The sequence below is a fragment of the Sander vitreus genome, chromosome 1 (genome assembly GCF_031162955.1).
Source record: "Sander vitreus isolate 19-12246 chromosome 1, sanVit1, whole genome shotgun sequence".
Classification (NCBI taxonomy): Eukaryota; Metazoa; Chordata; class Actinopteri; order Perciformes; family Percidae; genus Sander; species Sander vitreus.
The window spans coordinates 118910-145827 of record NC_135855.1 but is presented as its reverse complement, the minus strand read 5'-3'; the positions used below and the strand labels follow the sequence as shown (position 1 = coordinate 145827).

Below are 26918 nucleotides of genomic sequence, written 5' to 3'. Positions count from 1 at the left end.
TATATGACAATCTACCCAAGAGAGCGGGTTGTAACCCAGGTAATTAGTCTCAAAGTAGTCTTCACAAATATTTGCACATCTACCATCACAGCTAAATACAATTTTAGTCAAAAAATTACAGAAAGCATAAAAACTGAAGAATTGTGAGGACTTTTTTTGCTACAGTCAAACAGATTTTTGGTCTACGACATGTCATTAATTACCTGTTCTCATAAAGATACAAAAGTATCTCCTGTAGGCTGACAGACACAGCTACTTTAATGTGACCCTCCCATGTTTTAGCAATTTGTTCTCAAACTCTCTTTCATTAAGACTGTGCTTTTTTAGGAAAGGGAAGAACTTTGCACTTTTTAATGAGTATAGAGGAGCTCAGGAAGAGCAGATAATTATGTGCAGCAGAATAATAGAGCAGCTCAAATGGCCTCATTAAACATTCATGAGGAGATAATGCAAAGCCAAGATGCTCCATGGATGTCATAGGAAGGAAGGAAGGAAGGAAGGAAGGAAGGAAGGAAGGAAGGAAGGGAGGAAGGAAGGAAGGAAGGAAGGAAGGTAGGAAGGAAGGAAGGAAGGAAGGAAGGAAGGGAGGAATAAGGAAGGAAGGAAGGAAGGAAGGAAGGAAGGAAGGAAGGAAGGAAGGAAGGAAGGAAGGAAGGGAGGAATAAGGAAGGCAGGGATGGATGAAGATAACACAGGGGAAAAAGTGAAATGAGGATTAGTAATAAAATGAAATGATGTTTAAGGTTTAAGAAATGGATGAGAATCGGACGGATCCTGCAGAGAGTGGAAAGTTAGCAAACAAAAGGTAGAAATCGGATAATTAATCCTGGGATCAGAGGAGATAAGAGGAGAAAGAATAACCAAGGTGAATTATATGACTGTATCAGTAATATGACTCTCAACACACACATTTTCTTCTCCTTTGTTTACTTTTCACATGTTTTTAAACCCTTAACAGTCCATCGGAACACACAAAGATATCTTTCTGATACGTGTTACAGGTGTTACAGGTGTTACAGGTGTTACAGATGATGTGCTATATGTTTGGGTTCGCTCTCCTTTGGACTCTCAGCTAATCATTTGCCCTCTCTTTCTATCCCTGCAGTCTCTGGAGAGCACTCGGCGTATGCTGTCTCTGGTTGAGGAGGTGAGTCCAATGATGACACACATCACATGACCAGTCACAACAGAGAGCTCATGTGATTACACAAAGAAAGAGTTGTTTTTATATATAAATACCGGCTTCATGCTAAATAATAAAGATGGAGCCTAGGTTTGCTGTGTAGGATGTATAATAGTTTTCTTCTCAGTACTTTGTTTAACTTTGCCCCTAAACTTTACTTCAACTTTATGTTGGAGGTAAATTTTAGGTGAAGTCAATATGGAAGCAGAGTTTCACTTGGATTCACTAGGTCAGTCAGCTCATGGATCAGTTCACTTTAGCACTTGGTGTATCAATCTGCATCTTCAACACTTTTTAAGAGGAGGGACATTCAGGTGATTCAGTGAAATACAAACTTTAATCAGCAGGGGAACATGTGAGTTTAATGTGCTTCATCCTAACCAAACAACTCTCAGACTAGAGCAAGATTAGCTGAAGGAAATAAAGTCCATTTAAGTAGGAGTTAACATATCAACAAACTTCAGAAAGGAATGGCACCCACAGGGACATTTTAAACACCTCCTCCATCCCATGAAGCAAACATTTTCAGGAAACAGGCCTGTAAAATGACAGCAACACATGGTTACACAATAGGAGTGGACAGTTTAGATACAATCTGTAGATAAACTATCCGGATAGGGAATTAGCACTGGGTTATACAGACAAACTCAAATATTGTTATATTTTAAAACAAATACTGTATTTATATGTTAAATTCTGTGACAGTTTCATGTGAATATGATGACCAAACATGTAGTTTGGTCTGGTTATTTTATTGAACTAACTCTAAAATAAGCTCAGAAATCACTGCACTGTAGCCGAACCTTTAACATTTAAGATATATGTTGATGTTACAATAACCAAATCCGAGGTGACATAGGATTATATATGATGCTTTTCATATAATACTTAAATTCATATTAATTGCATAACAAGAAATGTTGAACATCCATTCGACATTTACATTGGCATGGTTCAAAACCATAAGCTATACTAAAGACTGTATAAGTGTATATATGTATGTATGTATGTATGTATGGAAAAAATATATTTTACAACCAGTCACTTTACTGCTTAAAGTGATGTTCTGCATTGGAGAAGAACTCTGTAGAGATATGATGAAGAGTTTGTACGCTCTCTGTTTCAGGAAGACCTCACTGCATGTGATCCTCTCCTATAGGCTAAGATTTTCAAAGACAGAAAGTTATTCATGTCTTTTGCCTTTAAAATCAGTGGGAAAAGTATTTACAATCTGATTGTGCAATTTTTACTGGCATTAGGTTGCCTTGAGCTTGTGTCGGGCCTCTAGTTTCTACTGCTGGCTTCAGACACATGGCCCTGTGCTACCCCTGGACCAGCCACCGTGTCTTAATGAGACAATGCCATGAGGGACAGAGCAGGACCTGAGGCTGACCTAAACAGAGCCCCTCTCAACAGGCAAGCCTTTTAACAGGCTGTAGCTGAATATTTGCCCCTTTGAAGACAATGCCAAGGGAATGCCATTTGTTCGTTTTCAACTGTTAGTCACTGATTTGAAGATATCGTGTGGTTTGTTAGTACATAATGTGTTTCCTCCCACATGGGGGCAAAAACCAGTGACAGGACACAGAGACAAACAGCGATAGTGTCATGTTTTGGCTTATCTTCACATCTCTTGCTGACAACATGCTCTTTAGCCCTCTCCCTTAGCATCTCCCCAGAGAAATAGGCTAAATATATACTGCAATGTGGCAATAAGGCAGCATGGATTATTGATGAGCCTCAACATGCCTCTTCATACAATACAGTAGACATTTGAAACTATATCTGGGTTGATTTGAGTTATTGGCCTGAATATTCTTTTTACAAATAATCTGTAAAGTACCTTCATTTTTAGTGAAGGTCAAAACTAATCATGTAACAGAGTGACTGTCATTCATCAGTTTTAATTACTTTATTTTTTCCAGGATGCAGGATGTCAACAAAACAGACATGCAGTAAAACATAGAGACATTACATCCTCTTGGTTCCTAGAAAATTAAAACAGAGAAAGTCTATTGGTTTCACCCTAATTATACTGACTATCGGTGTTACCAAAATTAAAATATATATATATATATATATATATATATATATATATATATATAGAGAGAGAGTTTTTTTTGGTGATGAAAGTACCATACCTTTCCTTCCAGTAAATTGTGAGCATGTTTTAGTATGTCCTGTGGTCAAAGGGCTTATAGTGACGCTTACACTAATTGAATAAGTGAAGAGCAGACAGAGCAGGGAGCACACTCGCCCCGGGATCTCTCTGAGATCAGTGTAGTGATACCTGCTTGTTTAGGCCTGTCCACAAGCGTAGACAAATATTGAAGGACAGTGATGCCATGTAGTTTAAGCTGTACCAAGCTTCCTCTGTGTGTAGCTGAAGCAATAACCTCATTATTACTATTACCACCTATTATTATTCATTCATGATTAAAGGAAGGCTACGAGCTTTAACTTGGGAGTAGAAACTCTGAGCAGCTGTTTGATGTCAATTTAGCAGCTTGTAGCGAGACTCAATATGTTCGATTAATCATTTAAACTCCATAGTTTTGACCCCAGAAAGTAGTTTGTCATTTAACTCAATACATTCTACAATTTTCTCCATTATCAGATTTGCTTTGCTGGAGTGTTTTGTGCCTTTTCATTGCTTCCAACAATGTTTGTTGCCCTGGAAAAATCCTTCTTCATGACGTTTGCCTGAACAACCTCATCATACAGCGCCTCAGTGTAAATTGGATGACAGTGGCCAGTGTTTTCAGCTAGTCTGACCAATAACAATAAGTAATAATATAAATAACGCTTGGATCGATGTAATGTACTTAGTGAAACAATAACCTAACTTTAATTGAGGGGTGTAAGAAATTACAGCTTAAACTGATTTCACTTTAAGAATGAATATGATCAAACCCTGTTGGTTTGGTAACACACTTAGACCTTAAAAAATGTATAAAGCTCAATGGCACAATTACACTTTATCATTAATGCAATTATCTTGTGAAAGATTTTATCTTGACTGCTACGCCAGGATAATTCGACATCCATTCATAAAATAATTGTGTTTCAATCACATAAACACAACACGGAGAAAGAAAAAGATGCGTAAAATGACCTTATAGAATAAATCCAACCCTTCCTTTAAGGCTTTTTTCCTCTTGTAGAACTTCTCTCTTACATGATCCTTTAAGGATTACACCCTGAATATTACACACTGTTACTGCACTGCAGCTCCTACTCTTCCTCTCTTTTCTCCTAAGTTTCTTATAATCTCGATGATCCAGAAATCAAAGCTTATTCTACTTTTGTAACCAGTAAGTCGTTTTGGTTGAGCTCATGGGCCTAATACCTAACATGTAATTGTATTATCCATGCAAATCCTGTATGATAATTTTATTATGCATGGGTTCTCATTTGAAATGCATGAACTTGCATTAGAGAGCAACACAGTGAAATCAATTTATAGGGAATGCAAATTTACAAGGTAAACACTCGAATCAAAAACCACTTAAATCTTTGTTTTAGTTAGAGGTTGAGAGTGGCAATAGTGACACTGTCACTCTATTGTATGACATATTATAAACAATACAACATATACATTTTTCTCCTTTTGTACACTTCTTTAGATGTTCAGTATGTAAAGTACACATGTTTTACTGTAGCAACTGATGTATAAAAGCCATAAACACTTCTTAAAACATACAATTTTTCCTGGAAACATCAGTGTGCTTTTTATCTGTGTAATGTCCACAAACATAATACTGTAACAATGTCAGTTAGTGGTCAGACCGTGGAAACACTCACAGAGAGTGATGCAATGTGTCCTTGTCTCGTGCAAATGTGACCCATAATTCATTCTCCAGTGTGCAACATGACCTTCATTTTGTAGCTGGAGCCAGCAGACAGTTAGCTTAGCTTAGCACAGAGACATGGTCTTTGGACAGGAGCCAGGTAGCTAGCTGCTTCCCCCTGTCTTTAGTAGTGTTTATTGCTTCATATTTAACAGACAGATATAAAAGCGGTATTGAACATCTTATGAAACTGTTGAATAAGCACATTTCCCAAATAGGAAACTATTTCTTTACATTTTAGTATTCAATGTACTGTAATTAGTTATAAATATATGCTATGATTTGGAATGCATCACATTTTAAATGGCAAACAAATTACTCAAATCTACAGAATTTATAAGCACTAGCTTTTGTTGCCTCTATGAGAAGCTGAACAGGCATGGTTTCAATTTTTAGTTTTAAAACCTACATTTTCATCATTGAATTGTGATTTACTGGTTAACTATTTATATCTAAGAAACAACAAAAATAGGTTCAGTTGTACATGCAATATCTGTGGATTTCCAGCATAAATCCCATGTACAGTACAGTATCTAAAGTGTATCAGCAGAGAGAGAGAGGTGTAGTGAATGAACTTTGAAGTGCAACACATTCAATACATTTTTCTAAAAATATTTCATCAAGAAAGATCCAGAGCTATTGAAGTTATTATGAAAACTCTTATCTACAGGGGACAGAAATATGAAACTACTCTGCAGCTCAGAATGAAATGTGAAGACAGCGGGTGAGAGAGATGGAAATGAAAGAAAGAAAGTAAGACAGAGGGACGGGGAATGAGATGAGGAGAGTGTGAAAGATGAACAGAGAGATTGAGCGGAGTCTGTGAAGGACGTCAAGTCCAAATGCAATTCCTTTATGGAGCAGAGAAACGGGAGATCTGATTTGATGAGAAGCGTCAGGCCTGAAGTCAGAGAATACATGACACAAGATGGATGTGATAGTACTTCCATGCAGGCTGTTATATGACTAGATTAGACATCCCTACACTGCTGCCTCGATGAGAAAAATAATGACCTTAGCAAGTCATTTATTATTTGAGTGTGAAATCCTTGTTTTTTCTTTGAAGACAGAAACATAATTATATAGTATTGTGGATTTGCATTCAAAGTAGAGATGGTCCGATACCATTTTTGGCTTCCTGATACCGATTCTGATACCTGAACTTACGTATCAGCCGATACCAAGTACCGATCTGATACCAGTGTGTCATATATTTTATTATGTTTCAACAAATGTATACTACTATCCCTGTATGGATGTGATATGATTTCTATCTTTGTTGTCGGTCTGGCTCAGGTTAAACTCTTTGTGAAACATGAACAAACACAAACAATGAACGCCCCAGAACTTTCTTTTATTCTCCAGTTTGACAGTCAGTTATAACGGAAAAAGAACATAAATAAACTACTTTAACGTAAATTTTCTTTAGGGCTTTATTACGTGGTATCTGATTGGTGCATTAACTCCAGTACTTCCTGATACCGATACCAACGTTTTAGGCAGTACCGGAGCCGATACCGGTAACATCTCTAATTCAAAGTGAAATCTTTGTTTGTTTTCAGCTGTTTTAGGTGAAAAAAAGATTTAAAGAAAAGAAGACCCAAGGCGAAATGGTTTTAATGTGATTCCCTGGGGGAAGAGATCACTATACTTTAAAGCAATATGACATTTTGGGAAATACACTTATTTGCTTTCTTGCTGAGAATTAGATGAGAAGATTGATATGTCGATCTTGTCATCTAACTCTCAGTAAGAATTCAAACAAGCATATTTCCCAAAATGTCAACCTTTTTTGACATTTTCAGCTAATAAAGCTAATTACCTTCAAGCTATGAAAAGTGAATGAATCATTGAAAATGTATTATTGTAGTAATTACCTTTAACATTTTTCGACTTCATATATGCAGGGCAAAGTGCCAATGATTGTGTTTACTTTCAAGGATTGTAACTTATACAGACATCACCTTAAGTCTTTTAGTACCACCTTTAATTCACCTCACCTTTAGGAGAACAATGGTTCTGGGGCAGAACAGAAATAAATGAAAAGACATGAATGAAACATTACTTCCTACCTTATTAGTCAACTACATGTGCTTAAATCTCATTTGAAAAATGACTGCTTTATGCCAGTACTACTGCTAAGCATAGAAATGAAGAACAAAGAAAGAAAGATGGGTTTAAGATATTAAACATTAAATGCCTCTATCAATCTCATGAATAGTTGTCCCCACTTCCATGTTCATTTCCTGGGCAGAAATTTATTTTGGGAGAAAGTGCTAAAAAATCATAAGGTCCTAACCGGAGACTCTGTGACTCACTGTACCACAGCAAAGTGTGAAAAAACCCTGATATTCTGTGTGTATGTGTGTGCGTCTAATGAGCCATACAGAAATATGTGATGTCACATCCAACTATGCCAGTTGGCGTGGTCAGATATCCTGTCCTGTAGTTTAGGAGCCACGACTGCCCACACATGTCTGTGGTTTCCCATGATTCCTGGTGGGTAAACAAGCAGTTCTTTAACTGGGTTTAAACACTTGCTTTGCTGAAGTTTCAGTGCAGAGGATTATTTAATCATCATTTATTTGTCCACAAAGCCCAGGTAAATATACCGCTTTTCTCCTTGTAACATGATGTTTCTGGAGAAAACAATTTAACTTCACACCAGTACAGATCCTTGGCCACTGGTGGAACTCAGTCGCTGTGGGTTTGATTGATAGTAATATCAGTGGCATGTCTAACTGGCCTCCAGCACTGGTCTCTATCTATCACTGCTCCAAGAAGGTCAGAGCACACTTTGATCCAAAATAGCTGATGCATGAACTGAACGGCCTTTGGATTTTAATATCTGTTAGAGTAAGCCTTGGGCTCATGGAGAGCACAAAGCTGTTGTTTTGTAGTATGCACAGTGGTTAATGTGGTTATTGAAGTGTGTTATAATGTGACAAAGCCCAGCCTATGCATGTACAGAGAAATAACAGCAGACGAGTCTGCATGAATGTTCATGTTTTGTGTGTGTTTGAGCCTGTTCCAACTTTGTATGCCATATCAGAATGTTGCATTACTGGAGCCTTGTCAACAAATATCTGGTACCAGCCCAGTGAACATAACAAAATATAGCACATGCCATTTGGTGGACGAGTTTATCAAGGGAATCTGTGCAGGATTGTGCAGGTTTTGCTTATCTTGTGTAAGGTTTTCGGAGGTTTGCAATTTTGTTTTATGCCTGATAGTTGGATGTAAGTCTGTCTGTGTATGAGGCATGATTCTTAAACAGAACTGTACAAATAAACTTGACAGGCAGACCCAAAGGGTCTCCTGACCCTGTTTACCCATCTTTCATGTACTGCTGACACTGTGCAGACCATGGTTACCTGTTTTTGGTGGATTTTCACACATTCACTTACTTTGAGGAAGTATAGCTCCTAATGTACATTTCTTTTGGACACGAAAGTCCTGACATAAGAGTGGCATACTGTACTGTTTGTTGCAACTCTCTATAAAATATTTTTGTAATAAGACTCCCATGATGTTTATTTCCTCTGTAGTGTTTTATTTTCATGACTTTGCTCCATTCTTGAGTCAAATATAAGAAACTAAATCCTCCCATGTAGTTGTTGGCTAACTGATAACTGTTTTAGTTTAAAGGAATAGTGTTTGGAAAATATGCTTATTCAATGTTACTACTCATGTCTGTACGGTAAATATGGAGCTAGAGCCAGCTGGACGTTACAGTAAGTTAGCTTAGCATAAAAACTGGAAACAGGGAGAAACAGCTAGCCTGGCTCTGTCAGAAAAGAAATCTGCAGGCCAGCACCTAGAAAAGCTAATTATTAACTTATATATATATATCTTTTCTTTTTATATGTACAAAAGTTACAATTACAAGTACAATTTTAGCTTTAGAGGTGCTGGTAGGTGGATTGTGTTACCTTTGGACAGAGACAAGCTGATCCCCCTCTTTCCAGTCTTCATGCTAATTTAAGCTAGCAGTTCCCTGGCTCTAGCTTCATATGTCCTGCACAGTATCAATCTTCTGTTTAATTTTTGGCAAGAAAGCGAATAATTGTATTCCCGACCAAATGTCAAAAAGGTTTCTTTAAAATCAAGCTGTTTCAGTTGTGACGGACAAGGTCAGCCACGCTCAAAAAAGCGATTTCAAATTGTAATTTGACCCACCTCTGCTGTCCTGATTGCTCTGCTCTGTTCGGCTCTGTTGACCTTCACTGATCTGTCACATTTATTTATCTTTTTTCATCTTCTTTCCTTTTCTTTCTGTTTTTCATCTCCCTTTCTGTCTGTCTGTTAGAGTAAAGATGCCGGCATCAGGACTCTGGTCATGTTGGATGAGCAGGGAGGTAAGTTGATAGGGAGAGATCACTAAACACCATCTCTCTAACATCTGTCTTCAATCTGCTACCGATTCTCTCTTGCAGCTATTTAAATGCTGTATCATGGGGGAGTCATCATCAGCAGCACGTCCAGTATGACACATAGAGTCCCACTCAAATTTACAACACAGATGAAAATGACCTTTATGGTTCTATAATTACTAAGGCAGATGAACAATTTATTTTGTGTGCTTCTGCCAAGTCTTTAAAAGTAACCTCAGCTGCAGTCTGAGCTAATGTGGCTGAAAGGATTATACTGGATGTGACTGTTGAGCTAGCCTTCTGCTTTGCCTTTACACTTTTATGGTTACTGTATTTGTCAGACAATTGCGTATATATATTGAGTTAATCTTAGTGATTATATTTTAACTATATCATATAAGTACTTTTAAGTAGTAGAACAAGGACTTAAAACAAATATTTGATGTATTTGCTCTCTGAACCCTAGTTGCCGTATTACAGAAGACTGACAGGTCAGAGGTCAGCTGGTAACAGATATACTTTACCATTCTTCTTCCTCTGAGGGGCGAGAATAATCATGTTGACTGGTAATGACAAATATATGTTTCACATCCTCTCCAGTTCTGCCTAAATTATAGCTTGATCCACCATTAGGAACTAAAGGAGCACTCCACCAATTTAGGTTCTCAGCCTGTGCTGGAAATAATGCACTACTTCAATTCATTTCTAATACCACTTTAAAATATTCTTATAGTAACTTATGGTTTTGTTGTTGTATATACACCTTGTGGTGCACTCAACATTATCTCAGTATTTATTTATCATATATAATAATATATGTCCTTTTGTGGCTACTCAACAGTGAGTTTAGCCCTGGCTGCCCGTCCCATCCTTGTGAAAGAAATATTTTAGGAACCCCAGGAGGGAATTTTTTCAAATTTGGCAAAAATGTCCATTTGGGTTCAAGAATGAACTGATTCGATTTTGGTGATTAAAGGTTACTGTGACCTCATGTCCTTCCCATTCTTGTGAACAGTATATCTCAAATCAAATATAACGTGTTTTGGCCATAACTCAAGAATTCCTACACTAAGGGACTGTTCATTATTTATTTCAGGGGCCACCAGAGGAGTTTTGGGATCTTTAGTCAAAATAGACCTGACCCTCCCTTCATCAGCAATACATTTTGGATGACCCTCCAAAATGATATGGAAAAAAGGGATGACCCTCCCTAACAATTTACTGATGCCTTCTATACTGGTTTGTGCTTGGCAAAGACAAACAGATAGCTATTGTTTTTTTTTACAGCTATGACATATGTGAGTTAACCTCTGCCTTCTCATCTTATACAGCACACTCCTCTGTTATGGTGTGGGGGCCATTTCAGTAGATTAACTCACTAACATTGTTGTGGAAACACAATAAGCATGGAAACTAAATGCACACTTCCTGCATTACTTCAAATACTAAGTTACTCCTCCAGTGAACAAGTATTCACATGAAATAAAACAATAAAACATTGAGACCATTCAGCAAGGCACTCTGGGTAATTCAACACTGGTTGCTATGGACTCGTCACTAGGCTTCCTCAGTCATTGTATATTTTAGCGTCTAGGTAAAGCTGCCGAGGCTGAACATTATCCAAAACTCCATTTCTCAGACGAGCGTCAATTTGGGGGCTTGCATGCTACCACTCCTTCCTTCTCAAATGCCTTGAAAAGGCTGTCCTTTATATATATATATATTTATATTTATTTATATATATATATATATATATATAATATCACCAGGACCGAAAGGATATTTGAGTCAGGTATGGCTGCAGCCTGGAGACCTCCCATCTCATGCACTCTCTGCTGGTGCAGCTGCGAGCTTTGACTTTTCAAAATAAAAGCTTGTGTCTGGTCCGTTGTGTTTTGGTACGGTGTTTTGGATGTTTTTGAATTAAACAGCACGGCAATAATGCTAATGAATACAATTATTTTTTCATCAGATGTCTTAGTTACAACACGATGGAGCTAGCAAAGCAGTTTTGTGTTTATTTGTGCGAGCAAGATTAATTCAGTTTGGGAAATCCCACGGTCTCTAAAGCTACAGCTCAAATTGTCTGGCTAACTAAACAGAGAGGGGCCATCTGCTAATGATAGGGGTCGAGACTGAGAGAGCTACATGGAGCTACATGGATAAATATGCACCAAACAAGCCACTTTGAAATGTTGCTGTTCTCATGAATACAAAAATTGGATGACCCTCCCCTCAACAAAGAATAAAAAGACATGACCCTCCCCTATTTTCCTCCGGTGGTCCACCATAAATACCGAATGATCCCTAATAATGACAGAATTTCATACAATACGATAAAATGATCAATCCATTTTATACCCAAAGGTAAACTGTGAAATCATAATGTTGGCTTTCCTGGCCAATTATTCTAAGTCATAACTCAAAAGCAGAAGGGGAGACATTTGGTTCGATACTGAATTGGTGACACTAATCCAGGGTGCCCACCTTGAAACTGTGGTGATTGTATAGAGCTTCTGTGCTGCCAGGTTGTAGATGTGTGTGTGAAGCATCCACGCTTTGCCAAAAAATACAATTAATACCTTTTCATTAAACTCCTTCAAAGTCTTCACTACATATATTATATGAGTCAAGACAGACACGGACGTAAACTGCAACTTGACTGGTTGGCCGAGGCATATAACCGTGAGACGGTAATTCTATTCTCATATGATACTGTATCAGTATAATGTTATATGATAGAGACTGTAGGTCCGTCTGTCCTGTCCAGAGTCTCTCCAGATTTCGGGGAAGAGATCTGTCTGCCAGTCACAGGTGCTGCAGCCAAAGATGAAAAGAGTAGTTCATAAAACACTCAGATCAGGGTCGCCACGCCCCGTGTTACTGGTTAATACAGTAGGAATAACATCAGCAGTATTGCCGGTTTATCCTTAACGATAAGATTAGAAGTTTTGCAGCCACCTCTGTTATATCCTTTTTCCACCAAAATGTGTTAATATGTGGGTTTTTTATAAGACGGTAAACCCACTAAAAACTCTGTAGGAACACTATAATGCCAGCAGATTCATAACCCACTGCCTGATATTAAATCCTACTTTTTATGTATATATGTTTCCTGCATTACAAAAATACAGTGAAAAAAGTAAAATAAAACCCACTATTGGCTTGTGCTGCGCTCCATGCGTGAAAGAGCAGCCTAATTGGCCTGTCAAAGGAACAGATAGCCTTTTTTTCCCTCTCTCTCTTCCCTCCTGTCTTCCCTCCAGAGTAATGGCTGCGTCACTGCACCTATATGCTGTTAGCACAGGACAGCAATCAATTCACAGATTTAAATTACCTCTGCCTCTCAGCAAATGTCCTTTTAACCTGATCCCCCATCTGTCTCTCTCTCTTTCTGTCTTCCTCTTCTTCTCTTCTTTTCTCTATCTCATGCTTCTTCTCTTGTTTCCCACCAGCCCCTGCTCTCATTCCCTTCACTTTTCTCTGCTGACCTGTATACGTTTTTTCTGCTCCTGTTCCTTTGCCTGGAGATCACTTTGGTTACAATAACGATGAAGTTCTTTCCTGTCTTCATTCGTTCTATCTGTCCTTGTCTCTTTCCAAACCTATATAATATATATATATAATTAGAGTTTACATCAAGAATTCCCTTTTATATTGCCATGAAAGGAAAACAAGATAAATATTAGCTTTCCATGCTAGTGGTCATTAATAGTCTTGTTGAGCTGAAAACTAGGGTGTAACTAATCCCTCTGCCCTTCACACACACACACACACACACACACACATACACACACACACACACACACACACACACACACACACACACTGGTTTGTGGCACTATCTTTGTGGGGGACCCATCATTGACATAATGTATTCCCTAGCCCCTTACCCTAACCTTAACCATCACAACTAAATGCCTAACCTTAACCCTTACCCTCACCCTAACCAGAACCTAATTCTAACCCTAATCCTACATCCAAGTCTTAAAGGACAATTCCGGTGCAAAACGAACCTAGGGGTTAGTAACAGATGTATACCCACTCTGTTGTTCTCTGGGACATGTTTTCATGCTAATCAAATGTGTTTGTAGCTTGAAAGACGCTAGTGCGGACCGCTGATTAGCTTACAACGCTAGTATTCGGGGCACAGGGAAAGTAAAAACTAATCATTATTTATACCACTAAAAAGACTCAAGATATCACCACACTTCAACAGTAGCATAATGAGGGTCCCTAAATGCTAATGAGTCCCTCACTGCTCGGCTGTTACATGCATGTTGACCTGAATTATGCCTTGGTCAGGGCTGATGGATTGCAGCTCTGCCTGAGTGAGCCCGCGCCAGTAGCAACTCACAACGTTTTAGCTCAGAGCACAAACCATTGGTTAGATTGTAGCTCCTTTTAACCTCCTGTTCAAAATGATGAGGAGCGTGGTAGATTTTTGTTTTTAATGATAAAACCTATTTGCCTTAAACTGATAACTGGAGATCGCAGATTTTTTTCTCCATCTTTCGTATTTACCACTTCATCACTGGACACAGTTGGACTACTACGGCTTGTCTCCTCTTTTTCTGTTACTCTTGGAGTGTTCAACACCACTGTTTAGGCCAAACATTGATTTCTTTGCACACCACAAGTTAATGACACACATTCAATCAGCTACTCTGAATATTTTCCAGGCACTGAGTCACAGACATCAGTGTCTCATTTGCTTACATTTTCATCTCATGACACTGTGGGTAAAGTGAATTTAAGAGGTTTAACGTACAGTTTAAGAGTTAGATCTCATAGAACCTGGAGAGCCAAGGTATTCTTTACGTGCAATGAGATGAGAGGATGGAGCTTGAACCTAGAATAATACAAGTGTAGCATATAGACAATCAATACATAGTACCAATCCTATAGGTGTATGTTATGGCCACCAGTTTGAATTATTTTAACTTTGTTTCTGGTGAAATCATGTTGCCATGGAGAAAGTAGTCAGAGGGGCAAATCAAAGCTCTAACAAATTCAAATGTTTCATTGGTGCAGTTAAGAACCAAACACAGTGCCATAGTTGCTATATTCATTCAAAATTAAAGGTACTCTAAGCGATGTCACGAGTTTTTAAGGTTACAACATGTTTTGTCACATACAGCAAACATCCCCTCACTATTCGCGAGCTGCCGGTCCCCTAAACACACTGTAAAAAAACTCCGTCTCTGTAGACAGCCTAGAGTCCACACACGCCAACAAAAACAAATTGGTCCAACCTGGACCATGCAAACATACATAAAACCGCGTTCCAGTGTTCAGCCAATAACGGACAAGAAGGATTTGGGGGGGGGGTTGTTCGCTGAAGCACAGAAGGGAGGGGACGGAATGAGGAGGAGCGAGCTAGTCTTCGTTTTGTTTGACAATACTTTGAACGTCAACAAGAAGTAACGTCACCCAACATCGCTTAGAGCACCTTTAACCCAGAATTAAAAATGGAATTGCTTTAAGCTGCAGGTTGTGTTTTTTCAGTTCACCATTCCACCATCAGTTTTAGCTTTCTCCTGCCTACGGACAACAAGTTCCTTCATCTCATTGATTCTTATCACCTGTGTTCCTGTCATAGTGTATAAGGCTGGAATTATAATAATGTTCTGACATAGATCTAATAGGCCTTTCTTCACAGCAGACATTTTGACATTTTATTACAGATGTAAACAATTAGCATTGTGATGGCTTACTGTGACACAGTAATGTTTTTAGTAATACCTGTACTTATCCTTATCCTACTACAAAACGTAAAAAGGTCTGCTGTGAAAAAGGCCTGTTGTTTCCTCGTTGGTTTACATTATCCTACTTTCTAATTGGTTAAACCTGTGACTGACTATGGGGGAGGAGAGGAGTGGAGGCTCTCACATTATAATCCTCAGATGGGGGGGGGGAGGTTGGCCTGGGTGTCCGAAGCTGAGGAGATGAACAATGCCTCTCTCTCTCTCTCTCTCTCTCTCTCTCTCTCTCTCTCTCTCTCTCTCTCTCTCTCTATCTATCTCTCTCTTTCTTTCTCTCACATTCCTCCATTACTCAATCTCTCACTTTGCCTGGGACTACTGCTGGCCATTTAGCCGGCCTCTACTGTACCGTCTAGTCCTACTGTACAGTTAGCAGAAAACTCATCTTAGACCTTTCTACTGATCCTCTCTTATTCTTATCTATATTTAGCACACATATGGGAGCAATTTTATTTTCCACAAAGATGTTACGAGTTTTCTCAGTCAGTCATTAAACCTTATTAAATAGGATGAGAGAACTGATTGTTCAACCTTCCCAGGTCCCGTGTATATGGTTGTATATTTTGGGAGTGGCAGTCCCTCCTGTGCAGATTCCTCAGCTTTCAGGGTTAAGATTTGACACCTTCACCGTGATAGCAGAGGCCTTTAAAGAGTATGCTTATTAAGGTCCAAGCAAGGTTTTTTATTTACTATCGGACATAGAGACTAAATTTAATTATCACTCTGCTTCACTACAATACTGTATGTTGTGGATCAGTGTGTTTCGGTTCTATAGATCTTGAGCCAGTGTTATATGACCATCTGCGTCCTCTGCACTACATGTGACTAATCAAACCTTAGTATTTTTTCCAAGAAGACAAAGTGCCCCCTTTTCACTGATGGAGATTACTGCTACCCTGCCCTATAACTATTAACCAGCCAGAGAGAGATAATCTGACCTTGAATCAGAGCTTTTTATAGCTCTATGCCTTATTGACCATCTGAGTAAAGAAGCATTGGTGACTTTACATGCCTGAATGGTACTTTACATCACACTCATTTCATGATTTGTTCATTGATTTGTTGCTAATTTATTCTATTGCTTTTAAGTACGCTGACTATCACGGTCTCTTTCACACTCTTTGTCGCCTGTTGATGTGCATTAGTATTCAGACAGTTAAATTGGCAGAATTAACATCTTCATGCACAGGATGACGCATGCTGCAACTGATGCAGGTGTTGCTACTGCCGCTCATATGAAATACTCAGAGAATCAATATGTCGCTTGGGATGGAAGTAGGAAACAAAACAAAATCCGTTGGAGCCTTGTAGATTCTAATGAAATAAATTCACATGCAAAGCAATGCTTTTAGTCACTGTCAACAGCTACTCTCAATGCTTGTTGCCTGCTTTGCCTTCCACATCTAGCCAAATCATTTTGCCTCTTGCATCGTAGAGTAGAGCGCCAACCCTGGAAAAACAAACCAGTCAAATTTATTTCACTGCTCTCATACCTTTGTCCTCACCAGAACAACTTGATCGTATGGAAGAGGGCATGAACAAGGTGAACGCAGACCTGAAGGAGGCCGAGAAAGATTTAAAAGATTTAGGACAATGCTGTGGTCTGATATGCCCATGTATTAAAAAGTAGGTACCGGCCAGGAGCCCCAAGCTTCTGCCTGTCCAGTGCTGGTGGTGGTGGTGATGTCTTATGTCTCTCTTGTCACAGTCAATGTCTTTTTTTGTCTCTTCTCCTTTGTTTCCCCTCTCTCCTCCCCATTCCTTCCTTCCACCCGCAACTTCTTCCTCCCCTCTTCTCTTCTTATGTGCTTTCGTTCTTTTGCTGGGAAAAATGACAATGTGTTGTTAATCAGAACAACTGGAGCGCATCGAGGAGGGGATGGACCAAATCAATAAGGACATGAAGGATGCAGAAAAGAATTTGAACAATCTAGGACAGTTCTGTGGTCTATGTTCATGTCCCTGTAACAAGTAGGTGCTGCCTGTGTCGCCTGAATGCATGTGTTTCAGTGCCTGCCTTCCTGCCTCTCTATCCGTCTTCTGGTGTGTAGGGCATGGTGAACTGTGGTGTGAGCAGTCAGGCTCATTGCCACAACAGCACACTTTCGGAACCGGCACCAGTGCTGCATGCATGTGTGGGTGTGTTTGCTTAAGTTAAGAGTGTGCATGCATGAACAACACACATCTGCACGCCATGTCCGATGCCACTTTATTCGCTGTTGTCATCAAAAGCCCTTCATTCCACATTGGATGAGAGATTCTCTTCCAGCAGGTAGCAGTGTCAGCAGGAATATGGGCCATGTCACCCACCAACCCCCTAAACCCCGCCCAAGCCCCCAGCCTAACCCTGCAGCATGATGCATCATGCTGTGTACAAAGTCCAACCAAAGAATAAATCAACTAGTTGCCTTCTATATTAAATTACTCATTTGAATTTTATCCATTTTGCTGCTTTGTAAGAAACTGTTGGTGTTTTATTTTTCTTTTAAATGAATTAATTGATTACATGGGGCTCTTGCAGTACATTAAAATAAAGTTTTCTGATTTATAAAGTTTCATACAAGACTATATCATAGTTCCTTGAATTTGTGAAACTCAAAGTTTTCACCTGATATAATTCTCAGAAAAGGCTGCTAATATAATCGAGCACATGACATTACAGTATACAACTTGCAGCTAAGCAATCTGATGGTTTAGTATGATGTTTTGTGAAATATGCTTATTCTCTTTCTTGCTGAGAGTTCAGTGAGACGATTGATACCACTCTCAGGTCTGTAAATATGTAGCTTAGCACAAAGACTGGAAACAGGTGGAAACAGCTAGTCTGGCTTATTCAAAACTAACAACATCCACCTACAGCACTACTAAGGCTAATTAATTAACATGTTATATCTTGTTTGTTAAATATGTACAAAACTGAAGTGTAAAATGGCACGTTGTGGGGGTTATGTGCCACACTATTCCTTGGCTAACACTTCACTTCACTAACACTAATCAGTTTTTTTACTGATTAAACAAGATATATTGTGTCAATAATGAGCTTTAGATGTGCCAGTAGGCAGTTGTTTTTACTTTGAAGAGAGCTAGGCTAGCTTTTTCTAGCCTTTATACTAAGCTAAGCTAGCTTTCTGCTGGTGGTTGCTTCATATATAGTGCACAGACATAAGGGAGGCGTCGATCTAATTCTCTGCAGGAAAGCGAATATGCACATTTCCCAACATTTGATTAATGAAGTTACTGTGATTAACAGTCTAGTGCAGTAACTTTATAATCAAACACATACAGTAAAAACTACCTGTTAAAGCAATGAGAGCTGCTAAAATTAAAACCTGCCATTAAACACACCAACTTTGGCATATGACCCTGAGATTACAAGTTGCAACTATAGGATGCTTCAGTTGGCCCCTGTCTCTCATCCCTCAGGACTGTCCTACATAATGAAATATCACACAAGAGTGAGGTAAACTTGTTCTCTGGCCACACGCAACATTAGGTGCTACCATTTTAATAGTAGCTCTTAAACCCTATATTTTTACTTTGAAAGCTTTGATATGAAGGTGGATTCCCAATGCCCATTTTGCAAAACTCCTGTGTGATCTGTTTCTGGCCCTTAAGAGCCAATCTATGGCCAGTGAGTCATGTCTGAGTATTCTATACTCTGGGACCAATGGTATATATGTACTGTATACAGCTGTCTATCTCAGAGCTATAGAAAAAACAAGTGGCTGACAAACCAAGTAATAAATGGCTGTATATGGGTTATTTTGTGGCAGGTTTGCAGCAAGAAATTATTCAGACATTCTTCTGGGAGTGAATTAAGTGATGCCTTAATGATTTACCAAAATGCAGTACTATATATCTAATGTCATCCATTAGTGTGGAACATGCTGTTTTTTGTCTGTGCTAGATCTGACCTAGAACCATTTTTAGTATTTATTTTTTCTTTGCCTTCACTGTGCACTACCACAGTCTTTTTAAAAATTAAGTACATCAGTAGACATTTTAACAACAGACGACTCTTTTCTCCAAAACAGGGCTGAGCAGGATCTTGACAGTAGCACATGTAACTAATCTGCTTTATTTGCATCACAGCCGTCATTTTGTAGCAGTTGGTGTTTGTTTAATAGTCACCACCTGATTTTGGCTTGAACTTTTTGTTTTCTGTATGAAGATATATTAGGAGTTTGCTGCCTCCATTTGGTCCATTTTGGTCCTGCTTCCATATGTGATTGTTTTGGGTTCAGATCTTGTCTATTCTATAGCTCTCTGGTCCTCCCTATCATGAACCACTTGTTATGTGATCCTGTGGCTTTGTCATGTGTTTCATCTGATCTAGACTTTTTATGTGGCAGGGTCAAATAGCATAGGAAAAGTAATTCTTGCTTGTTGTTATAAACTGGAGCACCTGATGAGTGTGGTTTACCACTTCACAACAACAATGTTGTGCATACAGTAGTCGGCTTTCATTGAAAATTGAAAAAATACAACTTTTAAACAGCCTACACTCTGTTGTCCTCAGTAGTGACCTCCACTCATCAGATACTCAGAGCATAATTAAACAAATGCTAAGAATTAGATTTGCCTATTTGACTGTATACAGTGTATCATCCTACAGATTTATCCGTCCAGATGAAATGAAGGGCTCATCACAGCTACTGTATGACTTGCATGCAAAATTATCACAGTTCACTAATTTTTTTTAATCTAACTTCTTTCTTTTAATGATCTGATCCTCTTCCTCTTTTCATGTTTTCCCTTCTCATGTCAAACACCGCCTTGCATGTCCTCTCAATCTGCATGTGTGTTGTGCCTCCTCTGTCTGAAGTCTAGCCATTATGTTCTGTGATCGTGCTCCTCTGAATGTGCTTGAAGGAGATGCTTTTCTGAGTCACTAAAGGACCTAGATTACTTTCTACCACAAGCCACATGTGAGCTTATTGTGCTCAGATTCAATTGATCTGCATGTCAGATCAATTATTCACAGATTGCAAATGCACGTATGTATGTTTATCATACATGGCATGTTGCTTTTAGTAGACTAATTGGCTTGACACCATATTATGCAAAGCATTCCAAACATATATGCATGCATATGTTTTAATAATGAATTGATTGAAAAGTTACATAGACATGCACACTTCAGTGCGCACACACGTAAAGGGTCACACATACTGACCAGCATACACCCACATGCACACTCACAGCACAACTAGTCTTGGTTGCATTCACAAACAAGTAAACCAGTGCACACACAGACACATTTAAAAGTACAAGAACATAATACAACAGTTACACAGTTACTGACTGAAATGTGTGTGTGGTAGGATTAAGGGCGGGGGCCAGGCCTGGGGAGCGAATCAGGATGGAGTGGTGAACAGCCAGCCAGGGGCAAGAGTGATGGATGAACGTGAACAGATGGCCATCAGTGGGGGCTTTATCCGCAGGTAAGTAGTGTGTGTATGTGGGGGGGGTGGGGTCTGCATTGCCCCTCTGTGTGTGTGTGTGTGTGTGTGTGCGTGTAGCTGGCATGCTTGCTGGTATTCTATGTTTCTAAATGCTACTGTGTGTGTGTGTGTGTGTGTGTGTGTGTGCTAGTATACAATAGTGTTTATAGCGATAATTATTTGAATATACATAGGACTTATCCTGGAATAGGTTGCCAATTTTTTGACTTTTCAAAAACCATTTCACCATCATTATGGACAATATGTCACTTGGATTATTTTCCTTTGGGAATGATTGCAATTTCATCTCAGTTTACTATGATGTTTAGAGGCATACAGAAGAACTAGGACACCTTCTGCTCAGTCAGCAGCAATAAGAAGTCATGGTTCAATAAAGCAATTTAGTCATTTCATATTTAGAAAAAACATTCAAGCACAAATTTGAACACAAGGACTTGATGGATACGAGTTGGTTTCCAACCTTTTTTACTTGTGACCCTAAGTGTCTGCTTGCCACCCCCACTATTAGTGTCAGAAGTCTGAAGGTGAGAGTTTAACTCTAAAATGTTCAAACCCGAGCAGGTAAAACTATCCACAAAAAAGCAATGATTTGAGGTAAGTCCAGCAAGCATGACTTTAAATTTGTGTAGCATATATGATTCCTAGAGAATTATCAGGGTCTCTTAGTGCTGTCCATGGTAGTGAATCTTCAAACAGTCCATAACACGAGTAAGATAAAGCAGGTGGTAGTAAAATACATTTTAACCAATAACCAGTACACTTTATTTTATCCTTGAATGTCCCCATATTAGTATTCCAAAGACAATGTGATTTATTTGTACTGTAACATACTGTTTGGTGAGGGTTGTGCTTTCCAGCACAATGTATCATATTCCAAAAAGTAGCTACAACATATATTTGTTGGCCTATAACCAGTCCTTGTATGTTCCAGGGTAACAGATGACGCCCGGGAGAATGAGATGGATGAGAACCTGGAGCAGGTGGGAGGAATCATTGGCAATCTGCGTCACATGGCCCTGGACATGGGCCAGGAGATCGACACCCAGAACCGCCAGGTTGATAGGATCATGGAAAAGGTACTGTACTTTGCAACGAGCACTGCCGTGGAGAATATTGGATTTTAATTGGTTGGAGAGGGTGCATTATTTCGAGAAAATTGCATGACTTTGATGTAGTTGCTTCTTCACCATTCTAAATTCATACTTCGTGGTGGAAGCAAGTCAGTTTCAGTTGTTACTAGGCAACAACCTCTCCCAGTTGGTCGGGTAGCAAAGTAACGTTTAATCCAAGGTGGACAAAGATAGTGCCAACAGTTAGTGTGATGTTCCAAAATATTGGCAATATGGAACTACAATGTTACTGAACTGCTTATGGAACTACAATGTGAGGATCAAAGAGACCTGTTGTCATATTTAGGAAACAAGATATCCAAGAGGCTGCACAGGGCACTAGATTTTCAAAACTACCGTTTATAGGCCTTTTTGTATTAATGCTAAGGGAAGGTGTGGAAAGCTATGAGAGCAACCAGAATGTGGTTAGATTTAGACATTTAAAGTCAGATAGTGGGAGTTTAACAATGTCATGACTACTTTGGGTAAAGTAAGTAAATGAAACGCAGCAAATCTAGAGTAAATAGTAGGTAATTTATAGGGTATTTAGCGGATATTTAGGATTACATGCGCAGCATTAGGCAATGCAACAGCAAATGTAACTGCACTGATTTTGAGTAGATTTACCCTGGGCTTAACACAGTAATGGAAGCAAATTTGATTGAGCTTGAGAGATGTTGCCAAGTTTGGGTATTCTTATTTTTTTCATTCTGGAGGAATATCCAATTATTTGTCCTCTGAGAAAAGCTTTAAGTGTCTCCCATAAGATCAAATGAGAAATCTCTGGGGCAACATTGGTTTATAAAAAATACTGAATCTGAGATGAGATGAAATTAATAAATTCCTCATCAGATAGTAGGAGTGGATTAAGTCTCCAATAGTGTGATGGTTTGAAACAATTAGGTAATGCCATTTGGAAGGAGAGTGCACCATGGTGTGAGACAGAAATAGTGTGATATTGGCATGACTCTATATTTCCCAATAATATTTTATCTAAAAGAAAATAATTGATACGGGTGTAAGTATGATGGACCCTGGAGAAAAAAGAGAAGCCTTTTTTGTTAGGATATTTAAATCTCCAGATGTCTAAAAGACCAGTCTGTGCACAGAATTCATTGATAATTTTGGCAGATTTACGAAAAGACTGAGGTGTATTTGAGGATCTATCCAATGTGGTGTTGAGTACGCAATTAAAGTCACCTCCTATTATCAGATTGTATGAATTATGGTCAGGTATAGAAGAAAATAGTCTCTTAAAGAAAATATGATCATCAAAAGTTGGGGCATAGATATTGAGAAGAATGACTGCCCAGTTACAATAATACATCTCCCATTACTATCAGCAATCACCTCCTCTGCCTGAAATGCAACATTTTTGTGTATAAGGATTGCTGTCCCTCTGGCTTTAGCATTAAACCGTGAGTGGTACAGCTGTCCCACCCAGCTTGTTTTAAGATAATTAACAGAATCGTTTTTTAGATGAGTTTCCTGTATACAAGCAATATCTGCCTGTAATTGTTGAAGATAAGACACTATTTTCTGTCTTTTCACTGTGTTATTCAGGCCCTTAGCATTAAGAGAGACGCATTGGATAGAGCTGGTCTGACTGGGGTTAACTTGAGATGTCATTACCTATCACTTGAAATGAGTAGGCTGACATGTGAGCATATAGGCAGCCATGAGAGGCCAATGTAGAGTGAGATGATGACAAGGGGTAGGGTGGGGAGAAGAAGAAAAAAAAATATATATATATATGCAGGGTGAAATTCTCCTTTCAAGCAAACAGCACAAAGAACACGTGCTCACGTTACTTAAACTCTAGACTCTGTTAATATGGCACAGCATTTCTTAATAAAAACATAGTTTGTGCACAACATCATAAACAATTGTGGAGTAGGCTAGCCTAAAGAGCACAACTGAACATAATATTGGCCCATCAGCCCATCAGCCCATTACAGTTCCAAATCTCCATACAAAACAAGTTTAAAAAGAAAAAGGGAATACAGTCCAACTAAAAGACGCAAGCATCCATAGCCATCAATGGAATAGTGCCGTCTGGACTCTTTTGAAGCAGTCATTAGTGTGGAAAGTACAAGAAAGAGAAGCGAAAAAAGAAAGGAAAAAAAAAACTGATGACTGACACGTCAATTGTGCTACCAGTTCAGTGGAGTGGGCTAATATGGCAATCAGAGCTCGCTTACCAACATAAGTCCATAGACTGTAGTAGTTAGCTTAGGCTACTCACCCTATTATAGGCCACTAAAACAAAATTATGCGGTTTCTGATGTTATTACGCCTGGATCGGTTTTCCAGATCCTCCACTTTAATTTTCAGTGCTTCGTGATCGCTGGAAAGGGCTGCAAGTTTAGAAACAAGTCTTTCAAGCCTTGTCTGTGTGTCATTGAGCGAGGTTTCCAGGTGTTGAATGGTTGCGTGGTGTTGATCAATAATCTCTCGGTCAGCAGACAGTTGAGCAGAGAGTTTGGCCACTATGTGTTCTTCCATGGAAGTCAGCAGTCTCTCCATATCATACAGCATTAGCGGTGCGTGGCTAATGTTAGCTTCAGGATCTGCTGGTTCACCTAGCTTAGCTGCGTCATCTTGAATTACTTTCGTAATTTGTTGGTCCGCCAGTTGATTTTGCTTTTTAGTGGCCTTCTTCATGTTATGAGTTAAGTATAGCGTTTGCACAACTAGTTGTGTAATATCAGATGGATATGACTAGGATTTAACCAGGATTTGAACAGAGTGATCCCAGTTTGCGACCTACTCCGCCATGCGTCAAACCGGAAGTCCCCATATAAAAATGTTTTATATGGCATACGTTGTTTTTCGTGACTCCTCATTTCCCAGAATCTCTACAAAGAAGGTGGCAAGTGCAAAGTTAGCATGACCCATAGCAATAACATAACAATAGCCACATTTATAGGAAATATACCAGGTTGAAATAAACCAGCATTTTCCGTTAAAGTAACTCATCACCGCCCTTTACCGACTGCTAGCTGAACTGTGTGTGTCTCTTTCAGGCTGATTCCAACAAGACCAGGATTGACGAGGCCAACCAGCGTGCTACAAAGATGTTGGGCAGTGGCTAAACTGCAGCCAAAAGTGCTCTCATTCCCGTTTATCCCCAATCACCCTTAAAGTAACAACACCAACCAAACCCCGGCCAGCCCCAACGCCCGGTGCCCACTTCCTATGCTCGACAGCAGGCGCTGCAAAATCATGCTTTTATTGTGATACCTGTAGAGGTTTGCACACACGCACATATCATACATTCCTCTGCCCCCCTAAATTATGCTTTTCAATTCCCTCCATCCCTTTCCTCTCCTTGTTGTCAATGTTATGTGTTGTTGCTTTTTTGATTTTGTTAAGAAATAATAGTTCTGTTACACATCATCCACCCAAACTGTCTCCACACTGTACATAGTGCTTCTTCAATGTCTTCATTGACTTAGCTCACGTGTCCTGTCTTCTTCATCACTCTTTTTATTTTTAAGTCTGTGTGTAATATAAACTGTATGTACACCTTGTTCCAAAATGTCCTTCCCCCATGTCAGTATTCTGGTGTTGTCCATGTAAGACACACTGTGTATTCAACAGTTAAAACATTGTGATGCTACATGATAAAGCCATTGATTTGCAGTGAATATAGTGAACATACAGCCCACACAGCCTGTAACCAAGGCCACTGTTTAAATACAAAGTCATTTAATGTTGATGTAGAGCCGCTCAGATGTTAATAACATCGTAGACCATGGATACTCAGTTAAGTATTTGAGCCATTCGGATGAAGACATGGCTTTTTGTTCCTGGCTGTTAGTGCACCACTACTTTACCAACTCTATTGATGAAGCAGTGTTAACACAATTTGATGCCACAGATTGTATAGTATATACGGTACCTTTTCCTCAGGGAGCTAAATCTGACCATTCAAAAGCAAGGGTTGAATATTTAATTGATTTGTTGTAATTCATAATAAGGCTCAGTGCATAGGCAAATACGTTGCATTTCCGTTGTGGTCTGAACAGCATTATTGATGGGACTCTTATTTAACCATCAGAAACAAATTGGGCATTAACTATAATAGCTAGCATTAGGATTGATAATAAAAGGAGGTGGAGCTTTGCTAAGGTCACAGTTCAACATCAACCAATTCCAGGCAAAGTTACGGGGGGGTCACAACCTCTTCACATCCCAGGCCAGACTGCTTTACCCATGATTCAACCCTAGCAATATCAAGTAGTGCATTAAGTGTGTTATGCATGTTCATCTACTGCTAGGAGACACTGAATAATTCATTTATTCAGACAAAAATATCCTAACATGGCAACCGCATGCTACATATGTAGGCAACACAGAAGAGAGGCCCATATTTATCTCCAAGAGTGCCACTCTTTTTGTTTCATGTCTCTTAACCTTTCCAGACTGTGACCATCACTGTAAAATAATACCTTGGAAAATGCCAATAAAACCATCATAACTGTAGAACCAAACTGAGCTTCCTTTCTATTTTCATGACTTTCAATACTGATTTGAGTTAATATCATGGTCCTGTGTAACTCAAGCAGAACCAAGACAAGCATGGTCACCCACACCAAAAAGAGAAAATTAGGGAGAAAAGAAAAACTGGACTGAATGCAGTTAATATATTAAAGTGTTCAGCATACAACATGTATTAAGCTAAGGCAGACACAAGTAGAGTTATTTCATTTTGAACTACAATGAGAATGTGAATAAAAGTTTCCCAGAGAAATAAATAAATAATGAGACAAAAAAGAGGTTTTACAGAGCAGAAAATCACATCTCTACTCAAATATATCACTCATTTCAGCGTGATTTTTTTCATTTATTTCTCTGTGGTGTCGATAGGTAATTTCTTCACTGACAGACAGGTGACAGTTGTTAGGGCACTTCCATCTTCATCCTACACACACATCACATGACCTACAATGGGGCAAAAAAGTATTTAGTCAGCCACCAATTGTGCAAGTTCTCCCACTTAAAAAGATGAGAGAGGCATGTACTTTTCATCAAAGGTACACTTCAACTATGAGAGACAAAATGAGAAAAAATAAAATCCAGAAAATCACATTGTAGGATTTTTAATGAAAGTATTTGGTCACCTACAAACAAGCAATATTTCTGGCTCTCACAGACCTGTAACTTCTT

At 39.0% G+C, this 26918-nt stretch overlaps 1 protein-coding gene across 1 annotated transcript in view; it reads left to right on the top strand.

Annotated features, from left to right (window-relative positions):
* LOC144521788 (synaptosomal-associated protein 25-A-like) overlaps positions 1-25031 on the top strand; it is a 50376-nt gene extending 25345 nt beyond the window's left edge. The window contains exons 3-8 of the mRNA XM_078256399.1: positions 1106-1147; positions 9344-9392; positions 17026-17143; positions 20497-20616; positions 21569-21713; positions 24773-25031. Of these exons, the coding sequence (XP_078112525.1) occupies positions 1106-1147; positions 9344-9392; positions 17026-17143; positions 20497-20616; positions 21569-21713; positions 24773-24841 (543 nt within the window). The 3' untranslated portion in view covers positions 24842-25031. The remainder of the gene's footprint in view (positions 1-1105; positions 1148-9343; positions 9393-17025; positions 17144-20496; positions 20617-21568; positions 21714-24772) is intronic.
* The last annotated feature ends 1887 nt before the right edge of the window (positions 25032-26918 follow it).